This window comes from Maniola jurtina, chromosome 10, assembly GCF_905333055.1.
Source record: "Maniola jurtina chromosome 10, ilManJurt1.1, whole genome shotgun sequence".
NCBI lineage: Eukaryota > Metazoa > Arthropoda > Insecta > Lepidoptera > Nymphalidae > Maniola > Maniola jurtina.
In genome coordinates this window covers 3,201,338-3,219,639 of record NC_060038.1, presented here as the reverse complement: position 1 = coordinate 3,219,639, position 18,302 = coordinate 3,201,338, and the positions used below count along the sequence as shown (strand labels likewise).

The 18,302-nt window shown below is 34.6% G+C and overlaps 1 protein-coding gene across 2 annotated transcripts in view; it reads left to right on the top strand.

The window, feature by feature from the left end:
- Positions 1–18,302, top strand: part of LOC123869026 (C3 and PZP-like alpha-2-macroglobulin domain-containing protein 8) — a 234,718-nt gene that overhangs the window by 204,116 nt on the left and 12,300 nt on the right. For both annotated transcript variants that reach the window (XM_045911747.1, XM_045911748.1), the window contains exon 14: positions 6,149–6,299. In XM_045911747.1, coding sequence (XP_045767703.1) covers positions 6,149–6,299 — 151 coding nt within the window. The remainder of the gene's footprint in view (positions 1–6,148; positions 6,300–18,302) is intronic.

The window sequence follows — 18,302 nt, the reverse complement described above, 5'->3', positions numbered from 1 at the left end:
CTCGATGCACGAGTTGGACTCGCAGTTTGACTGATTTTTAACCCCCGACCCAAAAAGAGTGGTGTTATAAGTTTGACGTGTGTACCTGTGTATCTGTCTGTGGCATCGTAGCGCCTAAACGAATGAACCGATTCTAATTTACTTTTTTTTGTTTGAAAGGTGGCTTGATCGAGAGTGTTCTTAGCTATAATCCAAAAAAATTGGTTCAGCCGTTTAAAAGTTATCAGCTCTTTTCTAGTTACTGTAACCTTCACATGTCGGGGGTGTTATAAATTTTTAATTTACACTTGTTTTCATCCAAGCTTTATATCTGATTTGCAAAGAAACTTGACGATACAACCCTTAAATATTTTTTCATACAAAGCTGTGTGAGTTTCGATCGTACCCATTTGTTTCTTCCTAAGCACCCAAAAGGAAGTCAAATTCAAGCAATCGCACGGATGTAAAATAAATGCTGCCAACGTATATTTCAAAGCGACTGTGGCTATTTGTTTGCAAACAGCGACAGCCATCGAGTAAATGAGGATTTCAAACGGAAGCCTTTGCCAAATAGTCCGTCAGAAACTCCTTTTTGGTGTGGACGTACATCCTGCACGAAACTCCCCGTTTACGTAGCTGCTTTGGATAACTGTTCATTAGATGTTTGATTCAAGTTTCCCCAACCATTAAAACAAACTAATTTTAACCTAATACCCAATATATAAATAAAATAGAACCCAACTAAGGTCTAAATATTTTGAGCAAATAACATTGTTCGATGAATGATGAGTCAGGATCACAGTTTTACGATCAGGATCGTTCAAAAAAGATAGCACTTAAAACAACACACTTAAAAAAACTTTAAATTCGACGATGACAAAGGACTTCAAAGAAATTAACTTGAATTAACTTTCCGTGTTTTGTTTTTATTAAAAATTATCATCATCATCAAGTGAAAGACGCCCACTCCTGGACTTAGGTCTCTTTTAGGGATTTCTACGCGCCACGATCAATCCATTTTGATAACGATAAAGGAGTCTAGTTAGCTTTTCATTCATGAGCTTTCCTCGCTCAAACCGTCTGTTTGTAAGTACAATGTGAAATACTCGATAGATCTTTTAGAGGTTTCAATTTTGCCAAAGCAGAATCGGTACCTAATCAAACACACCTGTGAACTAGTATGCACTATCATTTTCGGAATGTCTCTCCCGGGAATAGATGAAATTTCAGCAGCTATATGGTATTTGAACTAAAGTCCGTTCTAAACTTTGGTCAGGAGTCAGCTGTTTCGGGTGCTATAACACCTAGCAAGTTCTATGTCAGTGACTAGTTTTTATATGTCCTATCTACCTAAGCTGTTAGTATAACGAGTATATGATCCTTCTGAGTCTCTTGTATTTATAGTTTATACCATCTTTCAATTTCTAAATCACTTTAAGGATTACTTTTTATTATTCCAAAGATAACATTTTTTGGAATTCGGTTTGTACGATTGGTGAATCCATCCGTGAGTAATATTTGAAAAGTTTTCCCGCGATAGCGTCCTCTTGGACTAGAGTTTTCTTTTCAATTTCGCAGGGATCTTTTGTTTTCTCCGAAAGAATGAAGGCTATTATTTATTTAAAGTACTCATCGTATTATTTATTTAAAGTACTCATCGTATTATTTATTTAAAGTACTCATCGTATTATTTATTTAAAGTACTCATCGTATTATTTATTTAAAGTACTCATCGTAAATCAATCAACCGCATCGTTTCAATACAGTAGGACCTCAAGTTTCTAAAATTACATTTGATGGCACCAAAATCTTCATGTTACAGTGTATCCTATCCCAATATTTAAAATGCATTCAAGAGTGTACGTGCGTAGTGATTTGTTTGGGAACGGCGTCGTCCATCGAATCCCAATAGGGGATTTCCATCGAGATCACACGCCAAATAGACCGTTAGACAATGTGTCCGGGGAAACTGTTTGCTATTCTATTAGAGTTACAGTGGACACTGTCACCAGGATTAAATGCTGCCAAACTTTTAGAGGGATGTAAGGTTTTTGTAAATCAATTATGGATTAAAAGATTGGAACTTTTTTTAATACTTAGTTGCCTTTTTACCTTTATCTAACTTGTTTGATCTTTTTAGTTGTCTATTTAAACATCTTTATTGTTAACAAAACAGGATACACTTAAAAAAACAAACGGCGACTTTATAATTTTTTATGTAGCTTGCTGGTTGTTTTTTGAATATGGTATTTTTATGGTAAATTTTTCATGTGGAATATGACGTGTAAGAAAAAAAAAAGTTCTCCTTCATTTCAATTCGTTTCTTTAGTGGTAACATTAGATGTAAATAAACTTGACTATTTGTGAAATTCGTTTTCCAAATTGCTTTCGCAATAGGTTTTCTAATTAAGTATAATAAAATAGGTAACCTACTTCGAAATTTAAAAAAAAAACGTTCACAACACGAGCAGATATACTCCAGAAACATCGTCAAAAATTTTCATTAGAGATACAAATAAACTGACTATTTGTGAAATTCGTTTTCCAAATTGCTTTCGCAACTTTCGCAATACTCTTAAGCAGTTTCTTTTAGTATCTAATTAAGAAGAAAGAGTTCGTTCATTTGCGAGATGACAAAACGTAGGAACACAGAGTTGATAAAAGTTTTAATTTCACGAAACAAGAGCGAATTGTAATCAAGCGGACTCGTGCACTAGTTTGCACTGCCGTAGTCGAAATGTCTCTCTGGAGGGTAGACTAAAATTTCAACAGCTATAAAGCACACACTAACTTCCGAAGTTTGTTCAGGACTCAGGTGTTCCTGCTAACCAGTATCTAGTAGTGCTATATGACTTTAGACTTCGGACGTGACTCTACGTTTAAAAAGTTTATGTTGGTATTGAGGAAGTGTTTGATGTTAAAAGTTGCGATGCGACTATTGATTAATGTTCCTTATCGTTCTACTGGGTAATAGCTTGTATAGTTTGACTATAGCTTGTGCTTATTAGTATCTGTAATAAGCACAAGCTCATGCTTTAGTTAGGGGTGAAGGAGACTTAAAAGAATAGGTACACATTGAATTAAGAATCTCTACCATTCTTGGTAAAGGATATGTCCATACTAATTCCTAAGTTTCCATACTAATGTTATGGAATGATATACCTAATTAATGCAAAAGTGTATCTTTTCACGGCTACATTTAACCAAAATAAAAAACCGTTTTGACAAAATTCGGTACTTAGAATTATTAGCTTGGACACAGAATACATTTACTGATACCAGAACATCAAGGAGTACCATCAAGACATCAGGATTGTTAGAAAATCTAAATCCACGCGAGTTTCTTGCTGGTTCTTCACGGTAGGAAAAGCATTCCGAACCAGTGGTAGATGCTTTTAGTGATTCAAAAGAACTTGTTAAAGTCTAATTGAATAAAAATATTTTGAATTTGAATTTGATGCCAGCTTCTTAGTTTTCTAAATTCATAACAGCAGAAACAGATTGCCTTACATGTTCAACATACAAGGTTTAGTTTGAAATGCTTGCCAAGGTCTAGAAATTTTTGATTTTGCATGCAAGTTCCTCATTAGGTATCAAAGACTTTCACTAAGAAAGGATACAGAGAATTTTTTACAGGATCAATAAAAAAACTTTCCACGTGGATGGAGGTGCGGTAAAAAGTTGTTTATAATACACAATAGTGATCATATTCGTAACTAGAAGGTATGGACCGCTCCAGGACTTCGTCTGTGTCGGTGTTAGCTGGCGGGCGTGCTCTGCCTTTTTGGAGTGTTTTTTTTTTTGTTAAAACTGACTGGAAAGCGCTCTAAGGGGATGCCGTGCGTGTGTCGGCGAGCGCCGGCAAAGACGGGGTGCATACTTGTATAGTTTAACTAACTTGTTACAAATAACACCAAACTTTACATTGGCTAATCTTTGTAAAGCCAGACGAGAGAGAAACAAAACAACTAGAAGGTAAAGTAAGATACAACTGACAACGGAACATGATATAGGCCTGTGAGTTTAGAGTAATATGATTCGGTTAGGGTCTGATCTCCCCTAGTAGCAAATATTTGTATTTGACACGGTCTGCCGGATATTAACAAAGGGATTCGCTGTAACCAAACATACATTAAAATAATGTGAAGGATAATATTGTCTGGCTCTCAGAATAGTTTCTCCTTTTATATACAGGCTAGATAATATGCGTCACCTTATCCATTTCCTCATCAAATTTTTTTTAAACTGTGGGAAGTTAGATTTTCCGGGATCAAACGTAGCATTCAACAAGTGTAAATTAAAAATTTATAACACCCCCGACAAGTGAAGGTTACAGTAATAACTAGAAAAGAGCTGATAACTTTCAAACGGCTGAACCGATTTTCTTGGATTATAGCTAAAAACACTCTCGATCAAGCCACCTTTCAAACAAAAAAAAACCAAATTAAAATCAGTTCATTAGTTTAGGAGCTACGATGCCACAGACAGATACACAGATACACACGTCAAACTCATAACACCCCTCTTTTTGGGTCGGGGGTTAAAAATACTTGTAAAAGTTTAATTTAATTTAATAAATTTTGATTTAAATTTTTTGAGCGTCTATCTTTGGGAGACAAGCCATTGCTGTACCTAAATTGGTGAAAGTTGGTTAGTGGCCAATTGCGCTATAAAAAGGTAATAGATAGACCGATAGACAGACACATTTTCATTCAGAAACATTAGTTTGGACTGAATAAGCCTAAACCTGGCATGCTAAAATGTAGAGATAATAAGACTCAAGTAACAAAAAATTATAGTAGTACTTACATACAAAATATAATCATATATTTCTAACATATGGATAATAATATTGTATCCGAGCATGAACACAAGTTCTATCTTAACCTGGATATTGCTTACGATTAATGAACAATTATACTCAATTCAGTGAATCGTGTAGTCGCTTCAATATCTACTAGTCATATCTACGATCCTCTAGGGATACTTTCTCGGAATTAGCTCAGAGAGTTATAGGATCCAGGCCATATTATCACCGACATGCCAGCTTCAACTATCAACGGGATACCTCGAAGATGCCTCAAAGCTATTTGAATTATCGGGTTTATACTATATTTGCTTACCTATAGATTCTAGCGGATCGAAGCTTTACGTTAGGTACTCACTAATAAATTCAATTATTGAATAATTTTGATATGAGTAATTACTATCGAAAGATCTTTTGCTATCAGCCAAAACAAATAAAGGTTGATTCACACCACGTACACGTAACACGTGCGTAGTGACGCGCGTGAATCCGTAGACATAACTGCACACATTACGTCTACGCGAACGTTCACGCCATGCAAGCAGTATGACATGTCTTATACAGTCACATACCTTACAACGAAATGGTACGCGCTACGTCTACGCTTACGCAGCTTGTGTGAACGTGCTGTAATACTAATCAGTCCATCTGCAATCTTTCGATAAGTTATTTAGCAAAGTTGTCATTAATTGTCAAAAAGTCCATACAATTTTTGACAAGCAACGTTGCAAGTAACATCCGGTTGAACACAATGTATTTAAATTATGCTTAATCAAAATGTTCTCTGAATGATCTGGTTTCGAAATTTGTGTGCGTACTTTAGCGCCATTATCATGCTTTATCTAGCGACTAGCCGATCCCGCGACTTCGCCCGCGTGGATTTAGGTTTTTCGAAATCCCGTGGGAACTGTTTGATTTTCTGGGATAAAAAGTAGCCTATGTGCTAATCCAGAATATTATCTATCTCCATTCCAAATTTCAGTTAAATCCGTCCAGCAGTTTTTGCGTGAAGGAGTAACAAACATACACACACACACACACACACACACATACACAAAATCTTTCGCCTTTATAATATTAGTGTCATAGTGTGAAGTGTGTTTAGCACCTTTACCTTAGGTATGTTCTTAGCGCTCGCATTATGAGTCACTTCTCTATTGAGTCTTTTATTTCATAGATTACTTAGGATGCTACAAATTCCAATTATCAAATCTTTGAAAAGAGCAACCGCCGAATTTCTTGCTGGTTCTTGTCGGTAGGAAAGGCATGCTGAACCAGTGGTAGATGCTTTTGACGATTCAAAAATACTTGTAAGTTTAATTGAATAAAAATATTTTGAATTTTGAATTATTTATTTTTCAGGTAACCGCTCTTTTGGCTCTTAGTGCAGGCGCAGCATTTGCAAGTACCGGTGCTCTGTATGTCACTGAACGTTTGAGACTTGGACCTCGGGGAGGGACGCAATTAGTCGTGCGTGTGGCTGTCAATACTCCTGGGAGGAAGAACATTACTGGTAAGAATAAATCTTGATGCTTTTAAACTAACTTTAGCTAAAGCGGAATTTACATTACGAAATTAGGGGCACGAAATTAGTTTCACGACATTAATTTCACTATCGATTGCACGTGTAAACGTCTTATTTCGTAACGAAATGCATGTTTACACGTGCAATTAATAGTGAAATAAATGTCATGAAACTAATTTCATGCTACTAATTTCGTAATGTAAATTTTGCTCAAGTGGGATGGTGCCAATTAATATTGGCTGCAACAGACAGGCTGATTTTTTGGGATGCGAGCTGTTACCGGAAGAGACAAGATAAAGAAAGATTTGAAGTTTGGTTCCTGAGGACTAGCATTGAAATTATTTCTGCAAAGAAAACTAATCTTTTTAATCTGCTAGGGTACCTACATAATATTTTAAACCTCATGAACAGAATGATGACCTAGAAAAAATCCTGTATGCGTGCGTCGACTTATACACAAACTGAAGTGGATTAAAATGACATTTTTCTTTGTATGTCCAAAGATGTTGTATCTTTGCAGTTTGCATACTTTAAACTACACGTTATGGAATAACCGCAACATGGTAACTAAAATCCCATAGTTGTGCCTATGAAATTGTACATGAAACGTATTGTTTAAAATGTCCAAATAATCTTATAACTAAGTAATGTATATTTTTTAACTATTTTCGAAAAACACAAAAGGTTTCTCTTCCACGCCACAACAAAGATAATCCTTACTCCAGAAGAGTTTCTAACTTAAATTAAAGCTAAGACAAAGCCTGAAAAATTATTCGCTATCCTCACCCGAGCAATCTTTGAAGCAAAATATTTTAATGAAGTTCAAGATCCGAATTCTTGGCATCAGCTCGCGTCGCTCCTAATTGTTGAATCAAAACCTCCCAATGCCTTACAAAATACTCGCGTAACAAAAGAATTTCTAGCTGCCTGTGTAATTATGAAGTAAGATGAGGTGCTGAGTTAGCTTTATTAACTCGTAAATTGTGATATTTTTCTTATTCTTACTAAGCTTTTGATTGTAACTAAGAGCTTAAGCTATAAAATGGTATATTTTGGTGTGGTATAGTTTGGTATATGGTAATATTTTAAAGATACAAATAGATTAAGATTTCACCGATCTACCTAACGGTTTTATGGGAGTAGTATTTGTAAATTACATATGTCCAAATAAAATAATTATGTAATGATTAAGCAACTCTTTCCAAAAAAACGAAAAGTTCTACTTCACAACAGAGATAATCCTTCTCCAGAAGATTTCCTAACTTAAATTAAAGCAAAGACAAAGCCCGAATAATTATTCGCGATTTTCACCCGAGCAATCTTTGAAGCAAAATATTTTAATGAAGTTCACGATCCGAATTCTTGGCATCAGCTCGCGTCGCTCCTAATTGTTAAATCAAAAGCTCCCAAACTTTATGCCTTACAAAATGCTCGCGTAACAAAAGAATTTCTAGCTGCCTGTGTAATTATGAAGTAAGATGAGGTGCTGAGTTAGCTTTATTAACTCGTAAATTGTGATATTTTTCTAAAATGGAAATTCAAGGATACAAATTAATTAAGATTTCACCGATCTACCTAACAGTTTTATGGGAAATGGGAAAAAGTTTTATGGGTATTTGTAAATTATGTCCAAATAAAATAATTATGTATACTTAATTATAATAAAATAATAAATATTAAAATAATGATTAAGCAACTCCTTCCAAAAAACGAAAATTTCTACTTCACAACAGAGATAATCCTTCTCCAGAAGATTTCCTAACTTAAATTAAAGCAAAGACAAAGCCCGAATAATTATTCGCGATCTTCACCCGAGCAATCTTTGAAGCAAAATATTTTAATGAAGTTCACGATCCGAATTCTTGGCATCAGCTCGCGTCGCTCCTAATTGTTAAATCAAAAGCTCCCAAACTTTATGCCTTACAAAATGCTCGCGTAACAAAAGAATTTCTAGCTGCCTGTGTAATTATGAAATGAGACGAGGTGCTGAATAAGCGTTATTAACTCTTAACAGGGCTCTCTCCGTCACTCGTTTCCACTCGTTTCATACAATCGTAGTTTCAATTTCATTTGAATATTAAGCAACCAAAGTCCATGAAATTTTGCAGACATATTCTAGAAACTAATATCTGTGTCTGTGGTGTTTTAGATTTTTCTAAAAATATGTAGTTTTAAAATTACAGGGGCTCAAAGATTTGTATGAAAATTTTTAAGACCGCGTAACTTTGAAACCGAATATTTTAACAGAAATCTGGAAAACCACAGACATAGATATTAGTTTCTAGAATATGTCTGAAAAGTTTCATGGACTTTGGTTGCTTAATATTCAAATGAAATTGGAACTACGATTGTATAAAACGAGTGACGGAGAGAGCCCTCTTAAATTGTGATATTTTTCTTCTTCTTGTAAAGCTTTTGATTGTAACCAAGAGCTCAAACTGCCATTTCAAGGATATGTAAATATTGCCTATTACCTATACTGCCTAACACCATGCAAATTGCTTTCGATTCGATTAAAGTTTGCGTATTTTACCCGACTGCAGCAAAGCCAAAAGGAAGGGTTATGATTTTAGCAGTCTATGTATGTATGTACCTATGTATGTGTGTATGTTTGTATCCAAATTCTGTGTGTTCCACCGTAGCGCCTAAACTACTGGGCCGATTTTGATGAATGAGGTGTCAATCGATTCGTCGTAAAGGTCCGGGTGATATAGGCTACATTTTCTACAAAAAAATGACCTAACGGATGTTACATGAAAAAAGTGGGGGTCTCCAAAATTTTTTTTGCTACTGTATCGAGTGGGATGTCAAATGAAAGAGGAGAAAATTCGGAGTTCATAAATATAAATGTAGGTACTACAGCATTAAAATATACCAAGCGTCAGAAAAACTATTTTAGTATAATATTTAGCGTTTATTAAGACGACCGATGTCGAGTTTTAGTTTTCAACTTTATCTTGTTATCAGAATGTAATCCTCAATAGAAAGCCCTATGAAAATATTTTGAAACTAAGTAAAAATGTTCCCACAAAAATAGCTCAGGTTGTACAAAATCTCGTTTCACAACACGGTAGCGTTTCCGCAAGCGATTGTACTCTTTATTGGATAAACTTCTTGTAACTTGTGAAGCAATTTTTCTCATATATTTGTTAGTGGAAAATATCCTGCCAAGATCGAGTTTATATTGTCAACAGCTTGATGTGAAGTCGTAGTCTCTTGGAGTTGCTTCTTCTATTACGACGCCATTACGAAGCATTGTGTCCAGATATGGACATATTATAGGAAACACTCGAGAATTTCTAAAGACTTTCCAACTATGGAGTTTAAACGTTTTAAAAATAATCTATTGTTATTTTATCATCATCATCATCATCGCGTGCCTTCTTCGAAACTAAGTTTAGCGATCATCATTCGAAAAGCTTCTCTATTTAAAGCCGCCTCTTTCAACTTTGGGTGACTAAGCCCTGTCCACCCCCTTATATCGTCCAACTATTATTATTTATTTATTGGATTTGGATAAATGTGTTTATGTTAATCACCATAATTTTGGTGTCGCGAAAGTTATTATGATTTCGACCGAGAATGAATAGCTCATCGACATTTAGTATTATAAATATTTTGTATTATTAAAAAGTTTATATGTATAGAAAGAACTGCCTTGCTTTCATAAAGTATAGCAATAAATAAATTGTTCGCCAAAATTAATTTCTTTCTTTCAAATCCCGTTCCTAGTTTTTTTTTCCTAGTTTAATAAGTTGTTTTCCTATCTTTGAATATGTACCACATGAACCACAGGGTTTTTGTCACAGTAGGTATATATTTAAGTAATCTAGGTATATTATGTAAAAGTCTAATAGTATAGATTATAATAGATATTATAGATCTAATTTATGGAACCCAATATCTGAAATTAACATTTAAACGGAACACGTCAGCACAATCCCGTTTAATGACGTAATTCCGTGAATTATGCAAATGACAGCCACTATCACAATGGATTGCGGTGTTGGGAGGATGTCCATCAACACGCGAATTTAAATTTTGGTTTACTATACTTACTAATAGTACAGAATACGAACTATACATACAGCTAAGCGAGTGAGTGTCGCTTTCCCCGTCAATTTATCATCGCCTACTGGTTGATAATAACCTGCATCAATCATTATTACAATCGGAACTGTTGTGATAGGCTAAATGTACGGTACTTTTGTTGCAACAATGCATTGTAGCCAATGTAGCCCACTGCATGGTGCAGAATCGCCATTTAATCACCTTGGTCTCTTCCATAGGCGTTTCGTAAGGACCTTCCATTTAAAGGTCGTAGCTCATTTCCAAGACACCGTTCCCACACAACACGAGACTTGAAGCGCATGGTAAACGACACGTCAACCTTCGAGTGGCGTTTCTTGCAATTGTAAGTTTTCACTGTGAAATGTATGTACAGAGTACGACTTTAAGCATATTGCGGGGGGGGGGGAATAAATCCGGGGAAAACCGCTGTCCATATTGTGTCAATGAAAGGCATGTACGATGACAGCTAACTTTTATTGATAAATACCAAAATACCCACAAGAGTAGGTATGTAAATTCTTTTACCGTGCTGGAGCCGTATCCTGTAAGTAAGCTACGACCTTAAGTAAGTTGTGCCTACTCAACACAGTGATTGAAGTAAGTACAATAATTTGATAAATAATAGCTTTATCAAATTACTGCACTTACTTCAATCGTAATGATGACAATGAATGATGACAATATCTTACTTCTTCCGATGTTCGTATGAAACTGTAGATACTTTGTAGCAATATAACCTCGTATTGGCACTTGCACTATTTCTCTCCTTACAAACTTCTAACTGTGTCAAAAACTTCCTCCTGTAAGCTTGGCCCATATTAATTATCTATAAAACATAGTTGGCGCCACTCAAATCATAACATCATATTAGAAGGCGTCATTGATTGGCTGAAGTTGTTCAACATCTGATCGATAAACGTACTGTATATAAAATTCTTATAGTTTTTAGTTGATGAATTGTAGCATAATAAAGGATAATATTTGTAATCAATATATAAGATGAAAACATCTTTATTACTTAGATGATTTGTGAAACGAGCTTGATGATTTGTATATTAGTCACTAAGTTTATTCATTGTACAATTTGGATTGGCCGATAACGATAAGATAAAAAGGGGAGTGGCTAATAAACGTGGAGAGGTTACCTGTAAGAGTGGTTTTAAAACGACGACATTCAAAAATATACTAACGTAAGAGGAACAACATTTATTTGACACAAATGTAAAAGTTAATAAATTTAAATATGAAATAAAAGTGTAATAATTTATCATAAAGATTGTGTTTGTGATTTCGTCAGACCTTACCCAAAAGGTCAGAAGTGGGATATCAAGAAAATATAATATTTTCTTGTCACGCTCACGACTCAGAGAAACAAGTGGAAATATACAGAGGAACGAGAAAGAAGTGGAGGTCTAGTAGACCACAGACATTTTGGAGCACAAGGCCAATATTTGGGCCTCAATATATCAAAGTACCTAGTCATGGCATCAAAGGATTTCTGGATAAACGGGTAGGATCTTTCCATGATTTTATTTTTATTGATACGTATTAATGGTAATTTTTTTTTTATTTGTGTGGGTTTTCGTTTTGTTTGTTCTACATTTAGTTATCATTTTGTTAGAAAGCTTTGCTCCGAGTTGGAATGGAAATTATATAACGTTATGATACCTAGAATTACCCACATGTTTATAATTCATCTTGTATATTGGTTATACAAATGCGATCGACCTTCAAATTGTGGTTTAAATAACATTGAGGTATTTAGAAGGCTTATTTTACAATGAAAAATGAAAAATGTTTATTTACAAAATACAGTCTTGTACAATTTTCCTGTGTCTGTGTGGTGGTACCCGCACTAGGTTATCCTGTATCGTGGGTACAATGGAATAGATAGTGAACATAGTGTTAAACAATATAAAAAGTGTGGTTTACTTAATGATGGGCGTTATTGTTACTTTTAAATAGTTTTCAGGATGTATCTACTATGTCCTGCCGGGGTTTTATTTCTCATTAAATGATTTCACAGGTGAATATCTCACGGAACGTGGTATTTCAATCTTCACACTTGTAATCGTGTGCCGAATTAGTTTGGTTAAGAGTTACGATAGGGATTTATTTTCACATAGTGGTTTTGTTTTACGGAAGGTAGGTTCTGGATTTAGGTTCAATCGTTTGCTGCACTCATTGTATAGATAGATGTTTTCCTTTTTCTAGCACACAGTGACGCGATATTATCACACAGCACTCATTGGGCATCTTGAATGTTGTTTTGTGAAATTATTATTTTTTGTAAACCGCTTTGGGATAAGGTAGAAAAAGTTACATGAAATAGCTTTTCGTTTTACGCCTGCCAGTGAAATAATCCGTCTCTACTTGTAATGGTTACTAAGTGATTGGGGATATAAAATGTTAATTGATAAAAATGAAGGTGATCCGTTGTAATAAAGTAATAGTGACCAGGGTTAATAAATTGAGCATTTTGAGAAATATAAATCCTAAAATGGGTGTAAAAGTAGGTTTATCTTATCTGGTTATTCTTTAACTAAATTTAAAATTATGGTAGGTAGGTAGTCAGATAGTTTTAAAATACGGGGTGCATAAATAAGTGTTTTTTTTTTACAAAAGTGAGGAGAAATGTTTTCATTTATCTATTTTTACCACTTGAAACGCGTAATGTTTGAGTTTCAAACATAACTTTGCTGATAACAGCTCACCATGAACAACCCATGGCCGGCCCACTACTGAGCAACAAGTGTCTCCTCACAGAATGAGAAGGGTTTAGGCCGTAGTCTACCACGCTAGATAACAGCTAATTTACTTTTAATACTGGCACAATAATTTGAGTACTACGAGTAGCAGGTAGGTATAGTATATGGGCAGCGGGGTTTTTTTTTTTTTGTTTACCTGTATTCACGCAATTAACTGTGTACTGCCGCATTTAAATGCAATATGATTTTGTTTTTATTGGATTAACATCGCTTGGCGGGTTAAATTCCTGGCAAATGTTCTATTAAAATTAGAGTAAGTTTTTTTTTAATGGTAATATACCTACAGTACTGCCCTTAGGGCAGGGCGCGATTATAAGTACCTACTACCAAAATACTATTTTCTTTGTTGTACGAAAGAAATTTTAGGCAAATATCTTTGCACTACGCTCGCGTTTGTGGCATGACATTATCCCAGAAATATATTTAAAAAAATTTTCACGCTCGCTTGACTCGCTTCGCGATAGTTCAGTTTCGATATGCATTTAGTTAACGAAACTCTCAGGAAACCACGTTTGTTGTGCTCTCGAAATTGATCAGTCTGTTTGATAAAATCGAAATGCGGTGCCTTATAAATTTCGCTTAGGAGCGCCGGTAGTATCTCATGATAATATGAATAGTGATCATAATTTTTTTTTTTAGGCTGATTAAGCATTGAAGGTTTTTCGGCTGGTCTGGCATTTCGCCTGATTTTATGTTTTTGCTTATTTAGCGCGTTCAGGAAAGCTTTGACAACGTTTTATAACATGAGTATATATATATTTTTTTGTTTTAGTTACCGAAACAGAAAAAAAAAGCATTAAAGATGTGGGACCGAGGGATAAATCTAGTGTGATTTTTGGTTGGATTATGAAGTTGTAGTTAGGGTATTTAAAATAGAAAGATTTCAATTGTAGGAAATGATGTAAAACATGTTGAGGATAAGTTGTGTAATAAAGTCGATAATTCACTTGTTGGATGTCACGCGATCTCATTGCGAGGAGGAATCTTTTTCTTGTCTCTGTTTTTATAAATACGGTGTTCTGACGGGTTTTTTATTTACGTCTCGGATTATTGAATACTTTCGGTGTTTGATTGGACGGTTAGAGGTTGTAAAAGCAATCGCCCTCTAATTAAAACATTTATTTAGGCATTAGTTCAATTTGGATTAAATCTCGCGAAAAGCCACGGTGGCTGTCTCTCGCGCGTCTTGGAAAGACATTCCTAATGCCTGTTTTTCTGAGGGAGGGATGCATTATCAAGTGAGATGAGCTGCAATGTTTGCGGCTGACTATTTTGGAAAATTTGCAATCGTGGCAAGTGGAGTAAAGTTTGACTAAGCTATTTAATGAACAAAGTATATAATGGATTTGGTGAATGGTTATATTATATAACATTTTGATAAATGGATGAATTTGAAGAGTGTATGTATGTGGTTGATGCACATTTGTTTCATAATTTTACTTAAGTTATAAAGTATTACATTTGGTGAGTAGTTATTTATATTTGGTAGGGTAGGTTTGATAAACAGGTAGTTATCTTGATTAATAAGTGAGTTATCATTTTATAAATGCGTACTTTAATGTTTGATGAACTGGTATACTTGATAAATGTGCATATTTTCATACTTCAAAGACAAGTTGTACCTATTAGTTTCTTCAAGCTTTTAGTTGCTGATAATTATATTAACATTCTTTAGAGCGCATGTCCTATGGACGAAATCGTTTATACATACTTTCACTGTTTGAAATGTTACAATCATAAAGATATAGTTATGACTAGAGGGGGTCATAGCTTGTTGCCGCTCTTGTACATCCATGTGTCAACTAGGTATTGTTATCTCAGTATATTTCAGGGAACCTCCGTTCGGGTGAAAGCGATAGCTGTTGGATAAATGCTTGTTGGGTTATCAGAAGACCGTGTAGTCTTCGATGAGGTTACTTGTAAATATTATAGCGAAATAGTAAGTTTAAAAATAGAATGAGGCTAAACTAAAAAAATGAGACAAAGATAAAAATAATAACTTAAAGCATTGAAACAGCATAAAGTGAAATAGTAACTTACAAACTATACATACATATTTACGAATTATGTAGATAGATATAGTATTACTGGATTATGTATATCAAATAAGAATACTGTCAGCTCATGTTTTGTTTTCGGCGTGGTAATTTTACGCTTAAAACTCATAAGAGATATCATGAGGTTCGCTTTCTGTAAAAGTTATTAGCTTTAACAGTTAATTGATTTATTACATTATTTATTTATTATACACTCAACAAGTAAAAGTATTTTGTTTTGACAAAATCCAAAGAAGTACCTATTGGATTAATAAGGCAAGGTACGAAGCATTGGCTGGATTTTACAACATTTAAAGTTTCCTGTTCATTTTTATCATTGAGTTAATTTGAGGCGGAAGGATCCTCTGGAAAAATTTTAAGATTAAGTTATTAGTAAGAAAGTATATTTTGATTAGGTTAGTTTAAAATGTACAGCCGGTAATTTAAAAAAAATATATATATTTAATTTTACATAATAGGTGAAGCTGGTTGATGCACCAAAAATCGAATTATCATAGGAATTTAATTAAGCTAACATTTTTATTTATTATCAACTTCAAATATACAGTAGCAAACTGATTAGTTGGAATACATGCAGTGATTGGAATATTTAAGTTCCGATAGAAGAATCTATATCGTGGCTTGTTCCTTTATGGACAAGAATATTTTTTTTTGACTCGTGGGACCACTTACACAAAATATCAACGTTCGGTTTGGAGGTCTTCCATGGCTATTCCTACAGTTCCATGAGGTATTGAAGAGGTTAACACTTTGTCGCTCATCACATCAACCAGCACGGCATTTGGGTATGATGGATGGATGTAGATAGGTACACATTTGATGGGGGGGGGGTTTAGTGGTTTGTATCAATAGGAACCAGGGGTTGAATGAGGAAGGCTGAGGACAGTACGTGTGGTGCTTACTAGGGAAGGTTTATGTTCAACAGTGACCTTATGATGATGACGATGTAGATGACGATGATGATGATGATGGACGTACGAGGACGAATCTTTTACGAAACGAATAAAGGAAAATCGAACAGATGCGGGTCATTACGGTTAACATATAAAATAATGTATAAGGTACCTACTTTCTTCTAATCTTTATGATCGATCAGCTTGTGATAGAGATCTTGATGTCGTAGAGAATAGAGATGTATCGAACGGAATATTTATTTCATTTTTTTTCCTGCTATTATGTTGATATCGCTTTTCTCTATGAAAAGGAATTAATGATAAACTAATAGGTATCATTCGGCGGCGAGTCGCGACTGTGTCGTTCCCAGGGTCGAATTTGGTAGTTCTGCTTATGTTACTCGAAACGACAAAGTACGCCATATGGTGCATATTATGGCTAAAATAAAATATATAAGTATCATGTGAAATTATAAATCAAAGATTCTTTTTGCATGTAGATATTATATGGTTAAGAGGCACAAGTGACGCAACTACTGTACCCTGGCGTTTGTTTAACATTGTCCATTAGTACTTCAGAATGTGGATTTTGCTAGGAAAAAAAAAAAAAAAAAAAAAACAATAGGTAATTGTAAGAAATATGGGAAGCGTAATCTGCATTAAAAGAAAAAGTTTGAATTGGAAGCAACCAGGCATAGGATTTTCATACATCCGTAATCACGTTCCTTTCAACTCTCTAACTATCACGGTTCACGATACGCCGTTCACGGTTCAGGCCGTGACGCACGTGCAGACGGACAGACGGACGGAGAGCAGAGGTTTAGAAAATAGGGTCTCGTAGGCACCCTTCGAGGGGTACGGAACTGGAGAAAACTAAATTATAATAATGATAATAGGTTTTCTAGGTTACCAAGTAAAATTACTTCTCTTAGGTCGGATTGTATTATGATGGATGCTTATGAAACAAAATTAAATGAACGGTCTACTCAAAGTGTTTTATGTTTGCAGGATCCAAGGATGTTGGAAATGAATAAATGAGGAAAAGAAAGACCCAAAACTAGGTATGGGTCAGGGACACAAAGTCCCAAGGAAGGAAAGCCCCGAGGTTACGGGCTATGGACAAAAAGTCCTATAGGAGGAAGGAGGTAGACCCTAGGATAAGGGTCATTAAAAATTTGGATCTGGAGGGAAAGAACCCTAGGATAAGGGTCATTAAAAATTTGGATCTGGAGGGAAATAAGGACAATCACATATGTATCCCGGTAGAAGAGAGACGCGCCAAGGCTCGGAATCCGCGATTTTCCAATAAGAAGGGAAGAAGAAAATATGTGCGTAAAACTATTGCGTTGAAAGTGTATGAAAATGTTTTGTGATTTAAATCGAGAACTGGCGGCGATTAACTTTAAGTTTAGAGAGTTTATTTTATCAAAAGGACAAGAAGTTCACTTACACATATTCATATTAAGAATCGCTCCCGATTCTAAATATAAATATAGAAGAAAACATAATCTTTAAAGGTATGGTGACTATACAATAATATAAAAAGTCAAAACACGTTATATTCGTTAACAAACTATACCTACATCTAGCTAAGATATCTATGGTGTTTGACACTGTTTGATTAAACTTTAAACTTTGTAAAAGATTTTTCCTCCAGTATGAGTTTCGGCAAGTACATTATGTAGTAGAGCTAGGTAGTTTACATACCATAATTAGTCCTAGCTTTATGTAATTGTAGCATAATAGGTATGTTCGTTTTGTGTACCATATTTATGAGATTTAGCTTTAAAGTGATGCGTGTATGTACGGACTTTAATAGTATTTTCCTAACAAATAGACATATTTTGAATTTGTATAATTGACTTATATAATATAGTTCATCAGTTTTCTTATATAATTCTTTAGTGGGAAGGAGAGTCTAGTTGGAACAGAACTTTTAACAATTTATTTTGAGATACTTGAAACCCTTTAAAGTAGTTTTTAGTAATTAGTTTTACATGCTCATCCCCAAATCTCTATTGAGTGTTCCTGTAAAATATTGGCTTGTGAGTTATAATTGATGCTTCGGACTTTATGCATATACCTACCTTCTTTGATTAAATTGAGGCCTCCTTTAGTTGCTACTGGTCTCGCAATTTTTGATATCTTTATGATTTTTGAAAAATTATTTATAAATTTAGAGTGTCTGCATCTTTTTATTTT